This window comes from Babylonia areolata, chromosome 24 (assembly GCF_041734735.1).
Source record: "Babylonia areolata isolate BAREFJ2019XMU chromosome 24, ASM4173473v1, whole genome shotgun sequence".
Lineage (NCBI taxonomy): Eukaryota > Metazoa > Mollusca > Gastropoda > Neogastropoda > Buccinidae > Babylonia > Babylonia areolata.
Window position 1 is genome coordinate 5105731 of NC_134899.1, and position 18219 is coordinate 5123949.

The following is an 18219-nucleotide window of genomic DNA, read 5'->3' on the forward strand; positions in this document are numbered from 1 at the left end:
GAAAAAAAAAATTAGAGAAGAGACAAAGAAAGACAAGGGAAGGACAGGAGTCATGTGTGCATATCACAAACCAAAATAGCTTCTGAAAAGAACAAATTAAATAGCAGCCCGAGTCTGTCAATTTATGCATGACGTGTTAACACAAGCAAAACGACACAGACTTCACGTCTTGAAAAGGGGCAGCATATGGATTATTACAAGTGTGCCAGTTGTCTGTCTGATTTGGTGACAATGTTTAAAAGTTCCAGTTACAGCCATCTGGCTGAATCAAGATGCAGGCCAGTAGAAAGTCATTACTGCAAAACTGTGTGTGAGAGAGAGAGAGAAGGGAAACACCAGAACATTGCAGACATACAGTAAATTCACAAGACTTCATTTTTTTCCTTTAACTGTTAATGGGAAAAAACCCTTTCCAAAGGGATTTTTAATTACTTTTAGATGAAAATTGTGATTGAAACCTTAGGTTGTTTTTTTTTTCTTCTTTTAAATGGTAGATCCACATTCAATTCTAAATGTCTTTAGCATCACATCCAATATAACAAAATATTGTACAATAACAGGGGAAAAAAATGAAAGGATGAAAGCAGACGAGCAGAAATCCATATTGGGGACTGAGTGAGAGGAAAGCAGGTCAGGAAAAAATGAGAATCAATAAATATGATCACATCTGACTGGAGCAGTAAAACTAAAATTATGGATATGAAATAATGATATTTAAAAAAAAAAAAACAAAAAAACTTTAATAAACTCTTTGTGTTTTAATCAAAAACTACAATATCATACTGATGAAACACGCCTGACAATTTTGTTTTGGGTGTTTATTAAAATTTGTTACATCTAACAATGTCAGTGTCTAACAACATGTTCATGGTTTGTTGTAACAAAATTACGCACCATGGTTTAACTGAAATAAACACATTCATATTTATTACATCTAATATCATGCCATTTTTATTACTGTCACAAATGTATGTCCAAGACAATAAATTCCTAGTACTGTGTCAATAATAGTAACACATAGCATGTAAGCATATAAAACAAACAAGCCTCTAACGATAAGAAAAACAATGTATGACCCTCCCCACCCCCCCAAAAACAATAGAAAAAATGTTTATGACAAACTGAAACAGCCAATGCTGACTGAAACTGCAGCATATACTGAACAAAATACAATCCTCACATGTAAATACCGATGCAAATAATGAAATATTGTGGTTGAGTGAGCTCAAGCACGACTGAACACAAGAGAAAGTGCTGATGGAGTGTCTTCATGGTGTGTGGTCTCAAGGTTACCTAACAATGTAACATCCTGTGGACTGCTACAGACAAATCTGTATGGCTGTAAATAGGCATGTGGGATGAGCAGCGTAAGAATGCCACTTTTCAAAGAGAGTGACGGGGCAACTGCAACAACAAGGTACTAGAAAGAAAGCTCTCAGCTCAAATGGAAACACTAGGATTGCACCCACTTTCACAAGGAGTGTTGCTCAAATTTCCTGACCAACACTACAGGTGTCTGTATCTCTTGGGGCCTGTTTGACAGAACAAATGATGAGGCAGCAACAACAAATAAGTGCTCTCAGCTCAAATGGGAGCACTAGGGCTGCAGTCAAGTGCCACCCACTTCACTGCTGTGTCTAAGGGAGTGTTGCTCAGATTTCCTGACCAACACTGCAGGTGTCTATGCTATCTCTTGGGTCTGCCTGACACTGGAATATAATTATATGTTGTAAAAGGAAATGCACAGCATAGTCTTGTCTGAAACCTAAAAGGACCTAAATGGCAACATTTTCATCACCTTTATTCATCATGGAACCTGAAATAAAGGCAATTTTGTAGCCTTTATGCCTTGCTCTCATGCTGACATATTTCAATTTTCCTTTTACTTCCAAGCTCTTGTTCAGTTCCTGTCAGTCTGTCTTTTACTTCCATTCAAACCTGTCAAAGTATACTTTATTAATTAATTACACCCATTCAAACCTGTCAACATATAATTTATTAAATTGATTACACATTTTCGAACCTGTCAAAGTCTATTTACATCCATTCAAAATATATACACAGTTTATAATACACCTAAAAACGTAGAGAGTTCTTTCTTTCATGGCACTCACAAAATTTACACAGTTCCCACACACATGCATGCTTCTGTAAACATATGTTGGTTAATATATTATTATTATTATTATACATTATATGTAAAATAATACAGGTCCAGAGTTGCAAATTCGTTCCAATTGTCATTTCTGGTCACATAATCATGCTGCAAGTAATCCAACATTTCTTAAATCAGCTGAAACACCCACAAGTCAGGAATAACACCTGGTCAGGTAAACTTGGCAAACTAACACTTCTGCGACAAGATTTCCTGCATTATAACCTACCTGTATACAACTATGCAAACCAAGAAATAAAGATCAATTCATAAACTGTGAAGTATACTCTTGAGGTGATTCAATTCTCTTCGAGTACCTCACTGGATCTATGTTTACATTCATCAATAATACTGTGGTCTTTGTCCTAAGCAGCTTTGAAGCAGTGCTTCTCTTATCAAGGAAACTGAATAAGGACGACATGCTGATAGTATTTTCAGGTCTTCATGGGAACATATTTCCATATTTTATGAAAGCAATGCCTTTCTCGTCTCGCTCACTGCATAGATTCTGCTCTAGTTCCCGTTTTCTGAACAGGGTCAGACACCATTAAAAATTAAATCTACTGAAGATCACCAACTCTTCCAGACAGGTGTGATAGGTAAATGGGCAGTGATGGACTTGCATCCCTAGGATCAGGTTTGTGGTTCTAATCCCGGTAGCACCTGGTGGATTAAGGGCAGTGTTGTTGTTTTTTTCCAGTTTGCTCGATCAAGGCAGCCTATGTGCAGCATGACTGGAGATTAATGACATATAATACCTTTCACTCTAAACACATGTACACCTGCAGACCTACTGTTGTCTTCATACCCACAGTGTGTGTACACTGGAGATCATATAGATGCTACCAGTTTCAAGGAGGCATCAAAGAGTTTGGACTAATCGATATATGCCACACCATATCTGTTTCTTTATTTTTCCCGCACTCCAGATTCTGAAATCCATGTTGGTGTCTGCTTGGTAATGTAAACACAATTCAACCAGCATGTGTCCAAGTTTGGAAAGAGAGGACTGCCTTGCTGGTGGGGTACAGTGGTAATGCACTTAAAAGCCCATTCACAGATCTATGTGAGTGGAATGGAAACTGCACACTCCATCAACACAGTAACAACCTACTCTTCACTCCCCATCTCAGGAGCTACGATCTGTGCACACTCACTGGACTTGAATACAGACACTCCATCAACCATGCCAGTTCTGTATGCAACCAGGAAAAGTGCATTGCACTGAAAAGCTTTGTGACTACTCTGGAATCAAAGTAATTTCATCCTCCTCATCACTGCAGCAGTCGGGGTCATCCAGAGGACAGATGTCTGAGCTGTTCAGAGTACCGTTCAGGTCAACACTGTCTCCAGCAATGGTGGACAGGGATTCATCCATGTTGAACCTGCTTGCCCCATTGTCTGACTTGCTGGGTGTGCTTGTGCCGAGAATGGAATCCAGTCTCCGTCTTTTGAGTGGAGAGCTGGTGTGACTTATTCCTTTGCTCCTCACATTGCTCTCCTCATCCATGTCAGACTCTAAGCTGCGTTTACAGGAACCAATCTGGACTGGGGAGTCGGAACTGAAAGAAAAGGGCGACGCAATTTTTCTGGCTTGCAGACTGCTGATGTGAATCATTTTTCTTTCAAAACTTCCATTTGGTTTGGGAGAACCAGCAAGGTGCCTTGTGTCTTGCTGTGGAGAAGAAACTCTGTGACCTGAACACGGAGATGCTGAACGTTCAGATGACAGCTGCTTCGCTGACCTGCTGTTCTTGGATTTAAAAATCTTCCATGAATGGTTGTCACACTGAGGTTTTGTAACAGGAGTGACCACCAAAGAACCTGTCTGTTGCTGACTATCTAATCCTTCCTGTTCTAAGTGTCTGTCACTTCTTGACTGAGCCTGGTTGCTATACTCTCTCTTCTTTTCTCCTGGACTGTCTAACATAAGTCTGGACAGCTTATCACAGTTTTTGGTCAAGTTCAAAGGACTGCGTGGATCACTGAGGCTCAGTCTGTTCAAGAGTTTGGATGGAGTTGTGCTTTGACTGGCATCAGCAGTCTGATTTTGCGGGGTGACACTCAGACTGTCACATGAAACACTGTTCATGCTTCCGTTTGAGTCATCTCCACCTTTCTGGGTTCTGTACAGGTCTGTGTGATCCGGTTTTCTGGCAACTGTACATTCTGTGCCATGTGGGCGTGAAAACATTACACCATCATGCTGTCTGTTCACTGTCTGGTGACCAGATGCTGAACAATTTGTCTTGCATCTGAGTGAAGGCGATCCAGTGCCAAGGCAGGCTTTTCCACACCTCAGATCCTCTGATTCTTTCTCTTTATGCTGGACAGTGGATTTAGATCCTGACAGCTTTCCCTTACACTGGGCATCACCAGAATGATAAGCATCTGCTGCTGTTACTGTTTTTGACCAGCCAGACTCTTTCTGAGGCTTTTGTCTGGTCTCGCTGGTCATCTTCTTCCAAGCAGGTTCACTGGGAACACTGTTCCTGCCCTCCAGTTTGTCCAGCAGTGACAAAGGATTATCGCTTGAAGCTTTGACAAAATGGTGTTTTCCTTGGTAACATCTGTCAGCCACGACCGCCAAATCTGTTTTGCCCCACAAGTCTGCTTCATGTTTGTGTTTGTGAGGATTCTGTGAGCTCTGACACAGCTGGACACATGCCAAACCAGGCTTGTCACAGCAAACCCTTTTTTCTTCCAGAGAACTGGAGAATTTCAACTGTGGTTTAGGGGGAGTTTTGCTGTCAGCTGACTGCTTCATCTGGAGGAAAAGAGAGTGAATGGCTGATCCAGACACCTGTGCTTTCCTCTCTGCGGCTCCCAGGGATGGTGAGAATGCTGCAGGAAAAACAGAATCGGATCCCAGTTCAGTGAAAAAGCTAACTGATTTTTCTGTCTGGTCTCTGGAAACAGAAGAGAAATCCACCCTGGGAGAGGGTTCCATTTTAAACCTTTCTCTATGCTCTACCAGGCCATCTTGGCTTTTCCTGTCTTTGACACCATGTTGGACAACTGAAATCTTTTTGCTTTCATGTTCTGCAACAGAGAGGTCTGTCCCAGTTATTCTCAAAGGGATGTGCAGTGATGTGATGGTTTGCCTGAATATCTGTCCGGGAGTGGCCTGAAAAACTGTGCTTTGGTTTGTTAAAGGCTCATGTGAGAGGCCTTGTGCCTTTCCTGAACAATCAACTCGCAGCTTGCTTTCCACTGCCTTTGGAGACCTGCTGAAGATCTTTGCATCAAGGCACGAACAGGTATTTTTCCACTTTCTCTGTTCTGTAGAAGGCATCTTATCTAGTGAACATTTCACAGGTAGATTTGCTGCATTGTTCTTATCAGTTTTCTGCATGTTGATGTTTTCCTTTGGAACTTGACAGCACTCCACACTCCTGTTCATTTCTGGTCTGTAAGATGCCTGCTGTGCAGAATACAACTCAGCTGCCCTCAAGGGATTTGCCTGGCTTGCATGCTTCCCACTTTCATCCTGTGATGATGGAAACAATTTCACTTGACTCTCATCATCCTCTTTCTCTGACTCTGGCTCATCCTTGATGTATCTCTCATTCAAAAAGCTAATGAAAGAATCAGAGTTCTCCATTTCTAAGACTTCCTGTATTTCTTCTGTAGAGAAGGGCTTAAACACTGGGCGAAACTTTCGTTTGGTTTTACCCTCCTGTTCTGTGCACCTTGATGGAACTTGACAAGCAGCCAAGTCACAAGTCCAACCAGCAGTGGGTTCACAGTCACATGGACTGATTTCTTCACTTTGTGTGTCTTCACAATCAGTTTTGTCAGACACAATGAAGGTTCTGTTTGCAGGGTTATGTGTTGGTGAAACACTCTCACCTCCTCTCTCACAGGGTGAATGTTGTTCTGATGTTGGGAACATGTCTGTGTTGGCAATGGTCACCTTAGGGAAAGGGCTGGCAGACACATCACTGTGTTTCTCCCTCAGTTGACCTGCAGGTGATGTTTCCATCTCTTCAGGTTGTGCAGCTGCCATCAGTCCCACCTCTGGGTCAGAACCTTCATTTTCATTGAGCTGCTTGGGTTTGCCAGGAGCTAGTGGCCTTTCTGGCGTCGAGTTGTTGGTTCCGTTGAACATGATAAACAACCTGTCCAGTTTCTTCTTTATCTCAGCCAAAGACTTTCCCCTTGGTTTGAGGTCTATGTCCTGAAAGGTTTTCATGCCCTGTGCTGCAGAACTCTGCAGAGGAGTCAGATTTTGGGGGATGTCATGCAGCGTGTGAGGCACATCCACTGCTGTTTTGGGGACAGCACAGCTGGTCACCTTGGACAGTTCACATGAATGTGCCAGATTGTGCTTCATTTGCAACATCTGAGAACTGCAGCTGTTTATGCTGGTCTGGGTCACTGCCTGTGTCTTGTCTACAGCACAGCCTGCTTCTGCTCCCTCTTGCTCCCTGTCAATGTCTCCCCCCTCTCTCATTTCTTTCAAATGGACACTTTTCAATTTATCATCTGCATGGCCGAAGGTACCGATGTTTGTTCCATTATGAATCTGGTCTCTGCTGTGCTTGGCCACCACTATGTTTGGTGGATTGCATTTGGAAACAGTGAATGTGTTTGGGGACATATATCTGGAAAATGGTGACGAATGAGTAGCAGGAGCTTCTGCATGGTATTTCCCATGCCCATCAAAATCTGTGTCATTCCCTCCCAAACTGTTTTCTGGAGACAGACCAATGTGAACAATCTCAGCCACAGAACCACCAGGCAAGTAGAAATCCACATCGTCACAGCCAGACGAGAGGAATCGCTGGCGAGATGGCTGTAGTTCTGTTGTTGATTCCGATTTGGCTGACTTGTCCTCCAAAGAATCCCCATCATTATCAACATTTGAGAACACTTTCTTTGTGGGCGACTCTTCCTCACTATCAGTGTCTGAATTCCTAAATGACTTCCGCTGTGTTGAGAAAACACCAGAGATTTCTCCACTGCCTTCAATTTGCGAAAACAGTTGAATGGGCCGTACCCGCCTTGGTGGTCCAACGCGATCAATGTTTTGCTCAGCCACAGTCACGCTCTCAGGAGTTTCCTGGGAGTGATGCTCTCTTTCCCTTCTGCTTGCTGACATATTGTGGAAGGCTGTACGCTGCTTGTGGCCAGTAAATTCAGAATTGTGTGTGCCCACAAACCTGCCTTTTTGCTTAGAGTTTTTGTACACAATGCTGTGATGGCTTGTGTGAGAATGCTTGTGTTTTGTTTTCTTGTTCGGAGAACGTTTGCTGTGTCTCTGCCAATGCTGCGGCTCTCTGATTGTCAACCACCTTCCCTCCTCTTCTGCTCTGTGTTCAGGAACACAGTAATCTTCCTCTTCATCTGCAGCATCTGTGCTTTCAGATCCTGACTGCGGGACTGACTCTGTAAGAAAAAATCAGAAAAAATCACACTTTAGAAATAAATCACATTTCCAACTCTTCAAGTTGAAATAATTCAGAAATACTGCACCAAAAAACCTGCCGCTTCTATACCTCAAGCTAACACAGAAGGCTTACAAAGCCAAAGCAACTGATGACCACTTTAATTACGACAGCAGTCACTTCTTTTGGACTTGAAAATCCCAGGCAGGAAAGAGATAATACATTGGGGAGAAGAGGTAATGGGAGAAGCTTTTCTTGGTCAGACAGATACAATGAATCCTTACTTCACCCAGGGGGCCTGCGCAAACAGACCTACATACTTGAAGTGTAAACTCAGAAACTCTTTTCTCAATTGCAGCAGCCCCTGTTTACAGCAGTCAGATGAAAGCAAATGCAGTTTTCATTCCCCCCACCCACACCAAGGGAGCCGAGGAGAAAGGGAAGGGGGGAGGGAGACAGAAAACAGGAGAGAAAGAAACTTTGATATTGCAATGAGTGGCGTTCTGCTGGATGACAAAGTGTGTGCCACTAGCCATCCCAGCCTTCGAAGCCAAAAACTATGAAGATCACTCGTAACTGAAACACAGACAAGGCTGTCAGTTAACTGAGTGTGTGTACAAGAGTGTGTGTGAAAAAGTCAAAAAAAAGTGTCAAAGACAATGTCCCCCCCCACCCCCACCCCTATTCACTGAGAGAGAGAGAGAGAGAGTGTAAGTGTGTGTGTGTGTGTGTGTGTGTGTGTGTGTGTGTGTGAGGAGGGAAGGGTGGGGGTGGGGGTCCTAACATGTCCAAAATCATTGCTTGTAACTGAACGTTAACACATGCAGTACCAGTACCTTCTGTCTCGTCTTCCCAGGAGGTGCTGTCATCATCTTCACTGTCAGAGGTGAGGGTTTCTGCGTCACTGGGCTCACTTTCTTCCTCTATGTCGTTCACCCACCGGCTGCAGTTCACTGAAAGTCATTCCCAAAACATCTTTAATGAGTATGACTTACAGTCAATGCGTCAGACTGCTACTTCATATCATATCCATTGCATATATATATGCTCTGCTCTGTAGCAGACAAAAAAAGGACAGAATTATCAGATCTAAAATCTAAAAACAGAATTTGATTATCATTTTACATCTGTAGTAACACAAATTCATTCAATCATTTACATATTTATTTCAAACACCTTGGTGATAATTCTATGCATGAGTGAGATTTAACAAATCTATATGATTATGCAGGCACAAGGCACAATGTTTTTTGTTGTTTTTTTTAACTAAAATCTGATCCCTTCAGCTCTTTCAGCAGTATGTGCCCTATCTGTTTATGAAAACTAAATTCTGAATGCCACCTGGTGTCACCTCTCACAACAAACTCATTACTTGACCACATACTTGACTGCAATAAACACACACAATCACACTGAATAGCAACACTTGTGTGCTTCAGTATTACCACTGTTTGATTCTACATTGTTGATGTTCACCATTGTACCAAATTGCATACGACACCAAATTTAAAGTGACATCATGACTGCGATTTAACCATAAGTCATGAAAAAAAGAACAACATCTGAGCTGGTGCAAAAATAGGGAAATCAGAAAAACAAACTGATTGTCTTCAGATGTTTTCAAACATACAAAGCAAGATGTTAAAAAAACCCGAAGAGAATGAAGGAAGAAAAAAAGGCAGAAATAAAGAGAGCAATAAAAAAGAGAAAATTTTCTAGCACAGAATTTCCGTACGGCAGGGAAGCAGTTTATACTGAAAGCCATCACACTGGGGAATGCAAAGCAAGACGGCAGCCTGTGAGCTGGGATGGGACTGGAAACAGGGCTAGCAGATAGGACTTTTTTTTTGTTTGTTTGTTGTTGTTGTTTTTCTTTAACTGGCAAAAGCACTGGGGCTTGACAAAAATGCAGATTCAACTGAAGGCTTCAGAATGGTAGTAATTGTACCAGCTGATGAAAAAACAGAGAACAGAGCAGACAAGCAGCGTAATGAAGCCAAGATGAAAAGCGGATGAAAACATCAAAGATTCCAATCTACTCTCTGAAGAACACGTCACTGCTCAGAAAACAACAACCAGAGCCAACATCACCACTGTGTGCCAGATAATATGGAGGGCTTTCACTCTGGGGGGATGTGTTCCCCTTATACATGTTCAAAATAACCTTTTCCTTTAAATTCAGGGGGTGCCCATTATGAGCTGTGTCACCTTACATGTGGGAAATTATGATAAGTTGACGATGAAAGAATGAAATAGATATAGAAAACATCAGATGATCAAACCAATTCTTTGCATACCTGAGATGAAACTTTTCTCCGATTGAAAACTTTTCTCCAATGGTTCTGGTGAAGTGCTGATGTGACCTAGATCCGACTGCAAATAAACAGAATAAGCAAAGAAAAACAAATTACTTAGAAAGTACAATTCTAATGCAATTACTGTAAATTTAATAATTCTATAAATGTTATGTCCTTTTCATTGCATGCAAACACACCTAGAAACTAGCTAGCACACACACTTACACACTCACTGACTCAGACACTGACACACATTTTTATGCAATTTCTAGCAATTTGACAATAAGATCTCAAGCAAAAATAATATGAAAGGAACTGAACAGTGACTGTGAGTTTGACAACCCTTAGTTTCATACAGATCTAACATTGATGAAAACTTGAATGTTTGAGATGAAAGAGAAAGACAAGCAGACAGAGACTGGTCGAGAAACAGTGATAGAGACAGAGAACAGAAAACCTATTCAAATCTTAATTTGATACAGATCTGAAATGAAAGTGAAAGACTGTCTCACCTCTGGTGAATGGGAATCTGAAAGCAACAGAAAAAAATCAAGATTTACTTATTCATAATAACAGATGTGGACCAACAAGAGTAAACCATCAACTTTTCTTTGTACATACACAGTAGAAATATAGACTGATTTTCTTGACTTTTTTTCCTTCCTTAATAATTTCATCTACACAAGAACGTTAACTAATTCTATAATAAAAATTGTTAATATGATAATAAACAGACGTTGGAATTGGTGGCTTTGTGCAAAAGGCACCTGCCCAGGAAGTGAAAATGAATTCCTTCTTCCCTCCCCCCTCCTCCCCACTTTGACACAGTGGATGACAACTCACTGTCGCAATGACTGTACAAGGCTATGGGACCTTTAACCTTCAAACACTCCTACTCCTCACCACCTCCATTCCCCACTGAATTACAAATGATAGTCTTGATGCTAGTCCTTCAGGTAACATGAATTAAGATACACTTTGAGCACATAAGATCATATATAAAAATTCACTGTGATAGAAAAATATAAATACACAAACAAGCAAGCAAAAAATCAAATCAAATCAAACAAAAATGAAGCACCAGTCTAAAAATAATAATATTTGGACGCCCAATCTCCGGAGAGCCCAGAGCGTTTACAAATACAATTACACATACATACATCCATTGATGCAGATACACTTCATAACATTCATTTGCCTATACGCATCACAAAATAAACAGGCCACACACACACACACACACCAGGCATTCACACCGTAGGCCAATTCCTCTCTCCACCCACCAACAATCACAGACAGACACACAGGGTGGGAAGACTAATCATAACAACTGTGGAGTTTTGAGAGCTAATTTGAATGAGGACAAAGACTGAGCGTGTTGGACAGAATAAAGGAGTTTGTTCCAGATGACAGGTCCGATGAAAGAGAAAGCACAGTCCCCATGGAGTTTCTTTCGCCTGTTTGGTATGCGAAAAATGCGAGTGTCACAGGAGGAACACAGAGACCAAGACAGAAAACAGATCTGGAGGAGTTCCTGGAGATAAGGAGGAGCAGAGCCAGAGATAACATTATAACAAATAGAGGAAATCTTGTACTGAATTCGGAAAGAAACAGGCAGCCAGTGCAGTTCTGCAAGGAGGGGAGAGATGTGGTCACATCTGTGTGTCTTGTAAAGGTGGGCAGCACAATTCATCACATTTTGAAGTTTTTCAACGTACTTCTGGGGGAGACCTGCTAACAGAAAATTGCAGTAATCTAACCGTGAGAGACCAAGGGATGTAACGTGGATCTTTGTTGCGTCAACAGTCAAAAATGGTCTGACAAGCTATTCTGCAGATTTCAAGGTAGGCAACTTGGCAATTTCATTGAAAGCTTACTGTCAACGACATTGCCAAGATTACGAGCTTTGCTGGAAAATGGGATATTTCTCTGTCCTTCAAGAGGCAAGATGACGGAAGTTCTGACAGGCTGGCAGAGTCAATAAGACTTACTTAAGTTTTATCCTCATTCAACTGTAACCTGTTTATGAGGGTCCATGCCTTCACATCATTAATACAGGATCGCATGGTAGAAAACAAAATGTCAGACTGTCTTCCCAACAAAAGAAGCCTCGTTTTCACACAGAGAAATCTGTTGTGACAAGATAGTCATGTAAGACAAGAGAGAAAGAGACAGACAGATAGACAGACAGAGACAGAGAGACAAAGAGATTATCGGTATCTATTGATATATTAATTCTCACTTACCTGCTTTTAACTGCCAATGTTTTCCAAAAGTCACATTGCCCACTTGTTTCGATCGCATGGATTTCAAGACACCTGTTAACACAAGTCAACACAATCACACAGTCACTAATGTAATCCATATCATATTAGTTTATATTATCAACATCTTTTCGTGAACCCATTTTCTTGTCACTAACTAACAATTGTTATAACTAAGAATTAAACAAAGATATAATATATCAACATTGTACAATATGTTTGACGGGCGCAATAGACAAGTGGTTAAATCGTTGGACTTTCAATCCAAGGGTCCCAGGTACAAATCTCGGTAACGGCGCATGGTGGGTAAATGGTGGAGATTTTTCCAATCTCCCAGGTCAACATATGTGCAGACATGCTGGTGCCTGAACCTCTTCATGAGTATATTCAAGCAGAAGATCAAATATATGCACGTTAAAGATCCTGTAATCCATGTCAGCATGTGGTAGTTATGGAAACAAGAACATACCCAGCATGCACACCCTCGAAAACAGAGTATGGCTGCCTACATGGCGGGGTAAAAACGATTATATATATACGATAGTTAGTCGTGTCTGACTATGACCATCAGAACAGCAGAGAAGGCAACTGCTGTTCTGACTATTTGAGCTAGAATTTGATTGTTGTGGAGAGTGTCTTGCCCAAGTTACATCCCCACTCTCTAGGCCAAGAGGGTTTTAGGACAGTTGGCGTTGGGATGGTTCCCAATAGCCAACTAGCCCCCAAGGCTGCAGCACTAAGAGCCAGTGCAACTTTGCCTCCTAGTTTGAGAGTCATAGTCCTTCACAAAAGACTAAGCTGTAAATGATTTCCCATTGACTGGAGAAACCACTGATATTATGATAATACAGCTCTCACTTTGCTGTTAGCCCAAATGTAAACTTATGTCAATCGTTATCATCATCATCATGGCCTGGCTTCGCTGACGAAGATCTAGGAAGGGCGTTGTCCACGTCTGATGCAGGCACGCTCATGGCTGACAAGGCCAATGCGGGAAAAGCAGAGTCGGCCGCAGCGGTTGCAAGGGAAAGTCTGGTCTGGGTTCGCGGCTGCAGCGTCGTGGTTCTTCCTCCTTCTGCATTTGTCCTCAAGGCTGGCCCTGCGGTTGTTTTCGAAGGAGGAGACAGCTTGGTGGATGGTGCGTCGCCAGGTCTCTCGATCAGCGGCTACTGCGGACCACTGGCGATGGTCAATGTGACAGGCACCGAGAGCTTTCTTCAAGGAGTCTTTGTATCTCTTCTTGGGTGCTCCTCTGTCACGGTGGCCAGTGGACAGTTCGCCATACAGCGCGATCTTGGGCAGGCGGTGGTCCTCCATCCTGGACACGTGCCCTGCCCAACGTAGCTGGGTCTTTAGCAGCACTGCCTCGATGCTGATAGTCTTTGCCTGCTCCAGGACCTCGACATTTGTGATGTAGTCACTCCAGTGGATGCTGAGGATGGTGCGAAGGCAGTGCTGGTGAAAGCGATCAAGCAGTCGTATGTGGTGCCGGTAGGTGACCCAGGTTTCGGAGCCATACAACAGGGTGGGCAGTACAACAGCTCTGTACACGCTGATCTTTGTGTCTTTCTTCAGGTGTTTGTTGTTCCACACTCTCTTGTACAGCCTGCCGAATGCGCTGTTTGCCTTTGCAAGTCTGTTGTCGATCTCCTTGTCGATCTGGGCGTCAGACGAGATGGTGCAGCCTAGGTAGCTGAACTGGTGGACCGACTTCAGCTCTGTCTCACCGATGTTGATGTGAGGAGCGTGGAATTCTTCCCGTGGGGCAGGCTGGTGGAGAACTTCCGTCTTTTTCAGACTGACTTCTAGGCCGAAGAGCTGCGCAGCCTCTGCGAAGCAGGACGTTATACGCTGCAGGGCCGCTTCTGTATGGGCGACGAGGGCAGCATCGTCGGCAAACAGAAGCTCTCTGATGAGTTGCTCCAGTGTCTTGGTGTGGGCCCGTAGCCGCCTCAGGTTGAATAGGCTACCATCAGTGCGGTATCTGATGAAGACACTGTCGTCGTCGCCAAGATCTTCAGTGGCCTGTTGGAGCATCATGCTGAAGAAGATCGTGAAGAGGGTCGGCGCGAGGACACAACCTTGTTTCACTCCATTTCCAATTGGGAAGGGCTCCGAAAGGTCGTTGCTGTGTCTGACATGTCAATCGTTATACATGTAACGTAAATGCCCACTCATGTACATACCAACGAACGTGGGAGTTGCAGCCCACGAACGAAGAAGAAGTGTATCAGAAAAACAAAAATTCTATACAACTACAAGTACCATGAGAAAATAAATAAAAGTAGCATACATACTATAAAAAAAACAAAAAAACTTGTTGCATTTGAAACTAAGATTATATTCAATCTTTAAATCAGTTTGTATGCACCATAAGGCATTTAATCTTTACGTCTGAGGTACAGCTGAAAGATCACTAGTTCTCTGTTGTACACATAAAATCTTTTTAACAGCAGTTTACACGACAAACATTTTTCTCTTCCATGCTGAACACACTACAAAACACAGAAAATTACATCAGTCACAATGAATCAGTAAAACAATGAAAAAAGCTGGCTTACAGCTCCTCAGGATCAAAGCCTGTGACCGACATTTGATTTCATGCATCAAACACATGCCAAGCACAATATCAAAAAACACTGTGTGTTTTCAGACCTTTCTTTGAAGAAGTAACATGTCAAATTTTTTTATCCTGAGGACCTTTTACTGGTCTTTTACCCAATTTTTACTTGATAAATTATGTCATCATCACAAAATCCTTTATCATGAATATGAGAACATTTAAAATCAATGCTTGAAAATACTGACCTCTGTCACGAACAAATCTGTTTTGACGTAGTTCAACAATATCATCATCAGGAAATGCACGGTCATACTGAAAAGAAATGCAAACAAAAACATTAGTAATGTATAGTTTTACTTAAGACTTTCAGTGTTTCACACAAGACATACTGAAATTAAAGGAATTTTTTCCCTGAAAATAGCAATCTGTGATCAAATATAAATTTCTTTTGTAACAAGCTATACTATACTAGTAACCTGGAGCTGCAAAGAGTAGGATGCATAAAATTCTAAATATCAAGATAATCTTAGTAAGTTAGTTTGCTAAATATTTTAAAAACCAAGATAGTATAGTTTGCAAAAACACAAGATATGCCCTTCAAATTATTTTACCTGACAAATGCATAATTCAGGAACTGTAAACTGAAATGTAAATAACCTGCAATGTAAACTAAAGGTGCAGCAGACAGTGCTGTTGACATTTGTTCACAAACAGAAATGAGAATTGTGTGCAGTCTCAAAGATCGCATATGCAATCGCATATATATGCCAATTCATTTAAAATATGTAAGACCAAACATCAGAGCATTTTGCATTACCCATTGGGAAACTGCGATGTTAAACTGACAACAGAAAGGCTACTTAAATTGTAGACTGGATAAACTTCTTTACCAGTTTGCTTTTCTAATTCTAAAAAGAGAGACAGACAGAGACATTAAAACTTGTGGGAGTGATGGGAAAGACAAATACAAGATGAATTAACCGCCTTAGATTTTGGAAACTGTCTCCAAATGCTGATAATTTTGCAAGCTTGCAACAATTTAATTATACACTGTGATCAAGGGTGCCCACCATGTGCGTCTGTGCCTCAAACATGCAGTGGAATTGGTAAAGATATCACAAAGACATTGATCAATGCCATGAAATTCTATCCAATGCTTTAGAACACTGTCATAAAGAAATAACTATGCAATACACTCTGTCAGTCAGTATCCCAGGATCAAGCACACAGGTCTGCTTAGGATGATACCACTAACCCCAGGAATAATGCCCTGTTGAGACACTATGATTTGTATCTGCTTTAGAATTAGATGCATAAATTTTCTGTGCATTTCTCTCAAGACTGAAAGCAACATATGAAATCCTTCAATCAACAGACCTGTACTGCATTCTAGTTTCTACCACTGTACCAGCTTCAAATTTTGCATTGAATAGCACTTCTATTGAATTTGTTGCAGAGACATGAAATAATTCTTAAAGCAATTCAACTTTTAAGCACATTAAAACAAAAACAAAAACTACTGCTATTATAATATCTTGATTTTCAATTAGAATAGTTATTGATCAATTCTCACAACACCACAAGCCAAAACATCCTAGACAGACCTGAACAGTGTGTACACACAGCTTCAGTTCCAAAGGTGCCAGAATGTGCAGACAGATCCATATGCTACAAATCAGATGATATCTGCTTAATAGAGAAAAAAAGAGACAGAGAGAGAGAGAGACACAGAGAGAGAGAAATAAAGAGAGAGAGAGCGAGCTATGCCTAACCTTTGCATGCCCCAATATGCTAATCAGGCCTCAAGAGACTATCCTAGGTAACAAAATCTTTCTTTCTTTGTTTTGTTTTTTAACGCACCCTACAGAGGGAGAATGGATGGATTTAAGGCAGTGTACATATATATATATATATATATATATATATATATATATATATATATGTGTGTGTGTGTGTGTGTGTGTGTGTGTGTGTGTGTGTGTGTGTGTGTGTGTGTCTGTGTGTGAGAGAGAGAGAGAAACAGGGACTCAGAGAGAGAAACAGAGACAAGACTAAAGGCACAGATCTACAGTTAACTATATTAAACACAAACATTCATAATTTGAACTATCAACAATAAAAAAAAAAAAATAATAGGAATAAAAAGATTTTTAAAACTTCCTGCAGTAAACAAACATATTTCCTTACTCAGTGATTTTTCATCGACTGAAGTATATGACTATGTGAATAAGCATCATTAACTAAGAATTTTCCTTTTTCCATCATCTTCCTCACTGTCCTTTCTCAGTTTCTGTCCACCTACCATGCCCCCTTCCTCTAAATTTTCTCTCCTCTTTTAGTCTTTATTTTCTGTTTCTACTTCCCTTCCATCTCCTTACTTTCTACCTACCGGTCCACCCCCTCCAACATTGTGTTCTCACTCCCCCTCCTCTTTTCCCCTTTTCTTCTTCCCTCTCTATCTAGCCACTGACACTAAATTGACTAATAATAAAAGTAATATTTGTAATAATCCCTTTTTTTTCCACCCTAGCCTTCCTCAGTATATGACTTTCTTTCCACAACATCACTCCTTCAAACCTTTGCTGCAAACTTGTTAGAATCAGTGAATAGTGATCCGTTATTTTCTCTTCTTGTGAAACAGACTAAATAAACAATAGGATGTTGTAACTCTCGCCATGTACAAGGGACACAAGTTCAAATCAATACTGACTATGCTAACAATTCAACAAGCACATGGGCAAATAAAAGGTACACTGGAACAAATCCTGACCCTAAAAAAATTGGAAACTTCAGGCTTGTCCTTATACTATATTATAGTATATAGTATACCTGTCATTTGATATGTGCACACAGTAGCAATGACAGAAGAAATGTGCAAACACAAATTAGCTTTTTGTTCAAGAAGCCCTTTAATCCTGAATATTCTACACAAAATATACAGACAATCTAGAACAAATACATGGTCGCCTCATTGGGTGTGTGGCTCGAAAATAAAGAATATTGAGGTAAGAGGGGAAAAAAAGATTAATAAACAAAAAAAGGAACAGCACTTGACTCTCTCCAAGTACTGCTACAAGGGACACAACTATGAAACAGCCTTTGAAAAAAACAATAACAAAAACAACTAAAATTGGGTGAAAAATTAGTAACATGACAAATGACAATGCCACACCTAAACTTTAGACAACTGATGCTACACCCACTTTGTGTTTTAATGACTATGATTCCTTTTCATAACATAATATCTAGCATGCCTGATTTTACTAGCATGCCTGATTTTACACCCGATCCCCTCTTCACGCTTGATCTTCAGATTGGAGACACAGAGAGAGGAACGTTACAAGACAGGGATGACAATCAAACTAACAGTGACAGTGAGGGCGGATAGAATCGGTCTATAATACTATTTGCTGGAACAGATTTTGTTTTAGCTGTTAACCTACCTTTCGGCAGATTTCATCAAACACAGATTGAATCCTTGATGCGTTCAATTCAAAACAACGCGCCAAGTCGTCCGCCATATTTTGTAAACGCAGAGGTATGCTTTCTT

The 18219-nt window shown here is 41.1% G+C and overlaps 1 protein-coding gene across 1 annotated transcript; it reads right to left on the reverse strand.

Moving 5' to 3' along the window:
- Positions 1-1111: 1111 nt before the first annotated feature.
- LOC143299113 (uncharacterized) lies at positions 1112-18201 on the reverse strand. Its single transcript, XM_076612246.1, has 7 exons — positions 18113-18201; positions 14915-14981; positions 12089-12160; positions 10355-10371; positions 9843-9918; positions 8382-8498; positions 1112-7546 (listed from the first exon to the last, which is right to left on the reverse strand). Exons 1-7 carry the CDS (start codon positions 18188-18190, stop codon positions 3396-3398), a joined length of 4578 nt encoding a protein of 1525 aa, XP_076468361.1. The 5' UTR covers positions 18191-18201; the 3' UTR covers positions 1112-3395.
- Between the last annotated feature and the right edge of the window lie 18 nt (positions 18202-18219).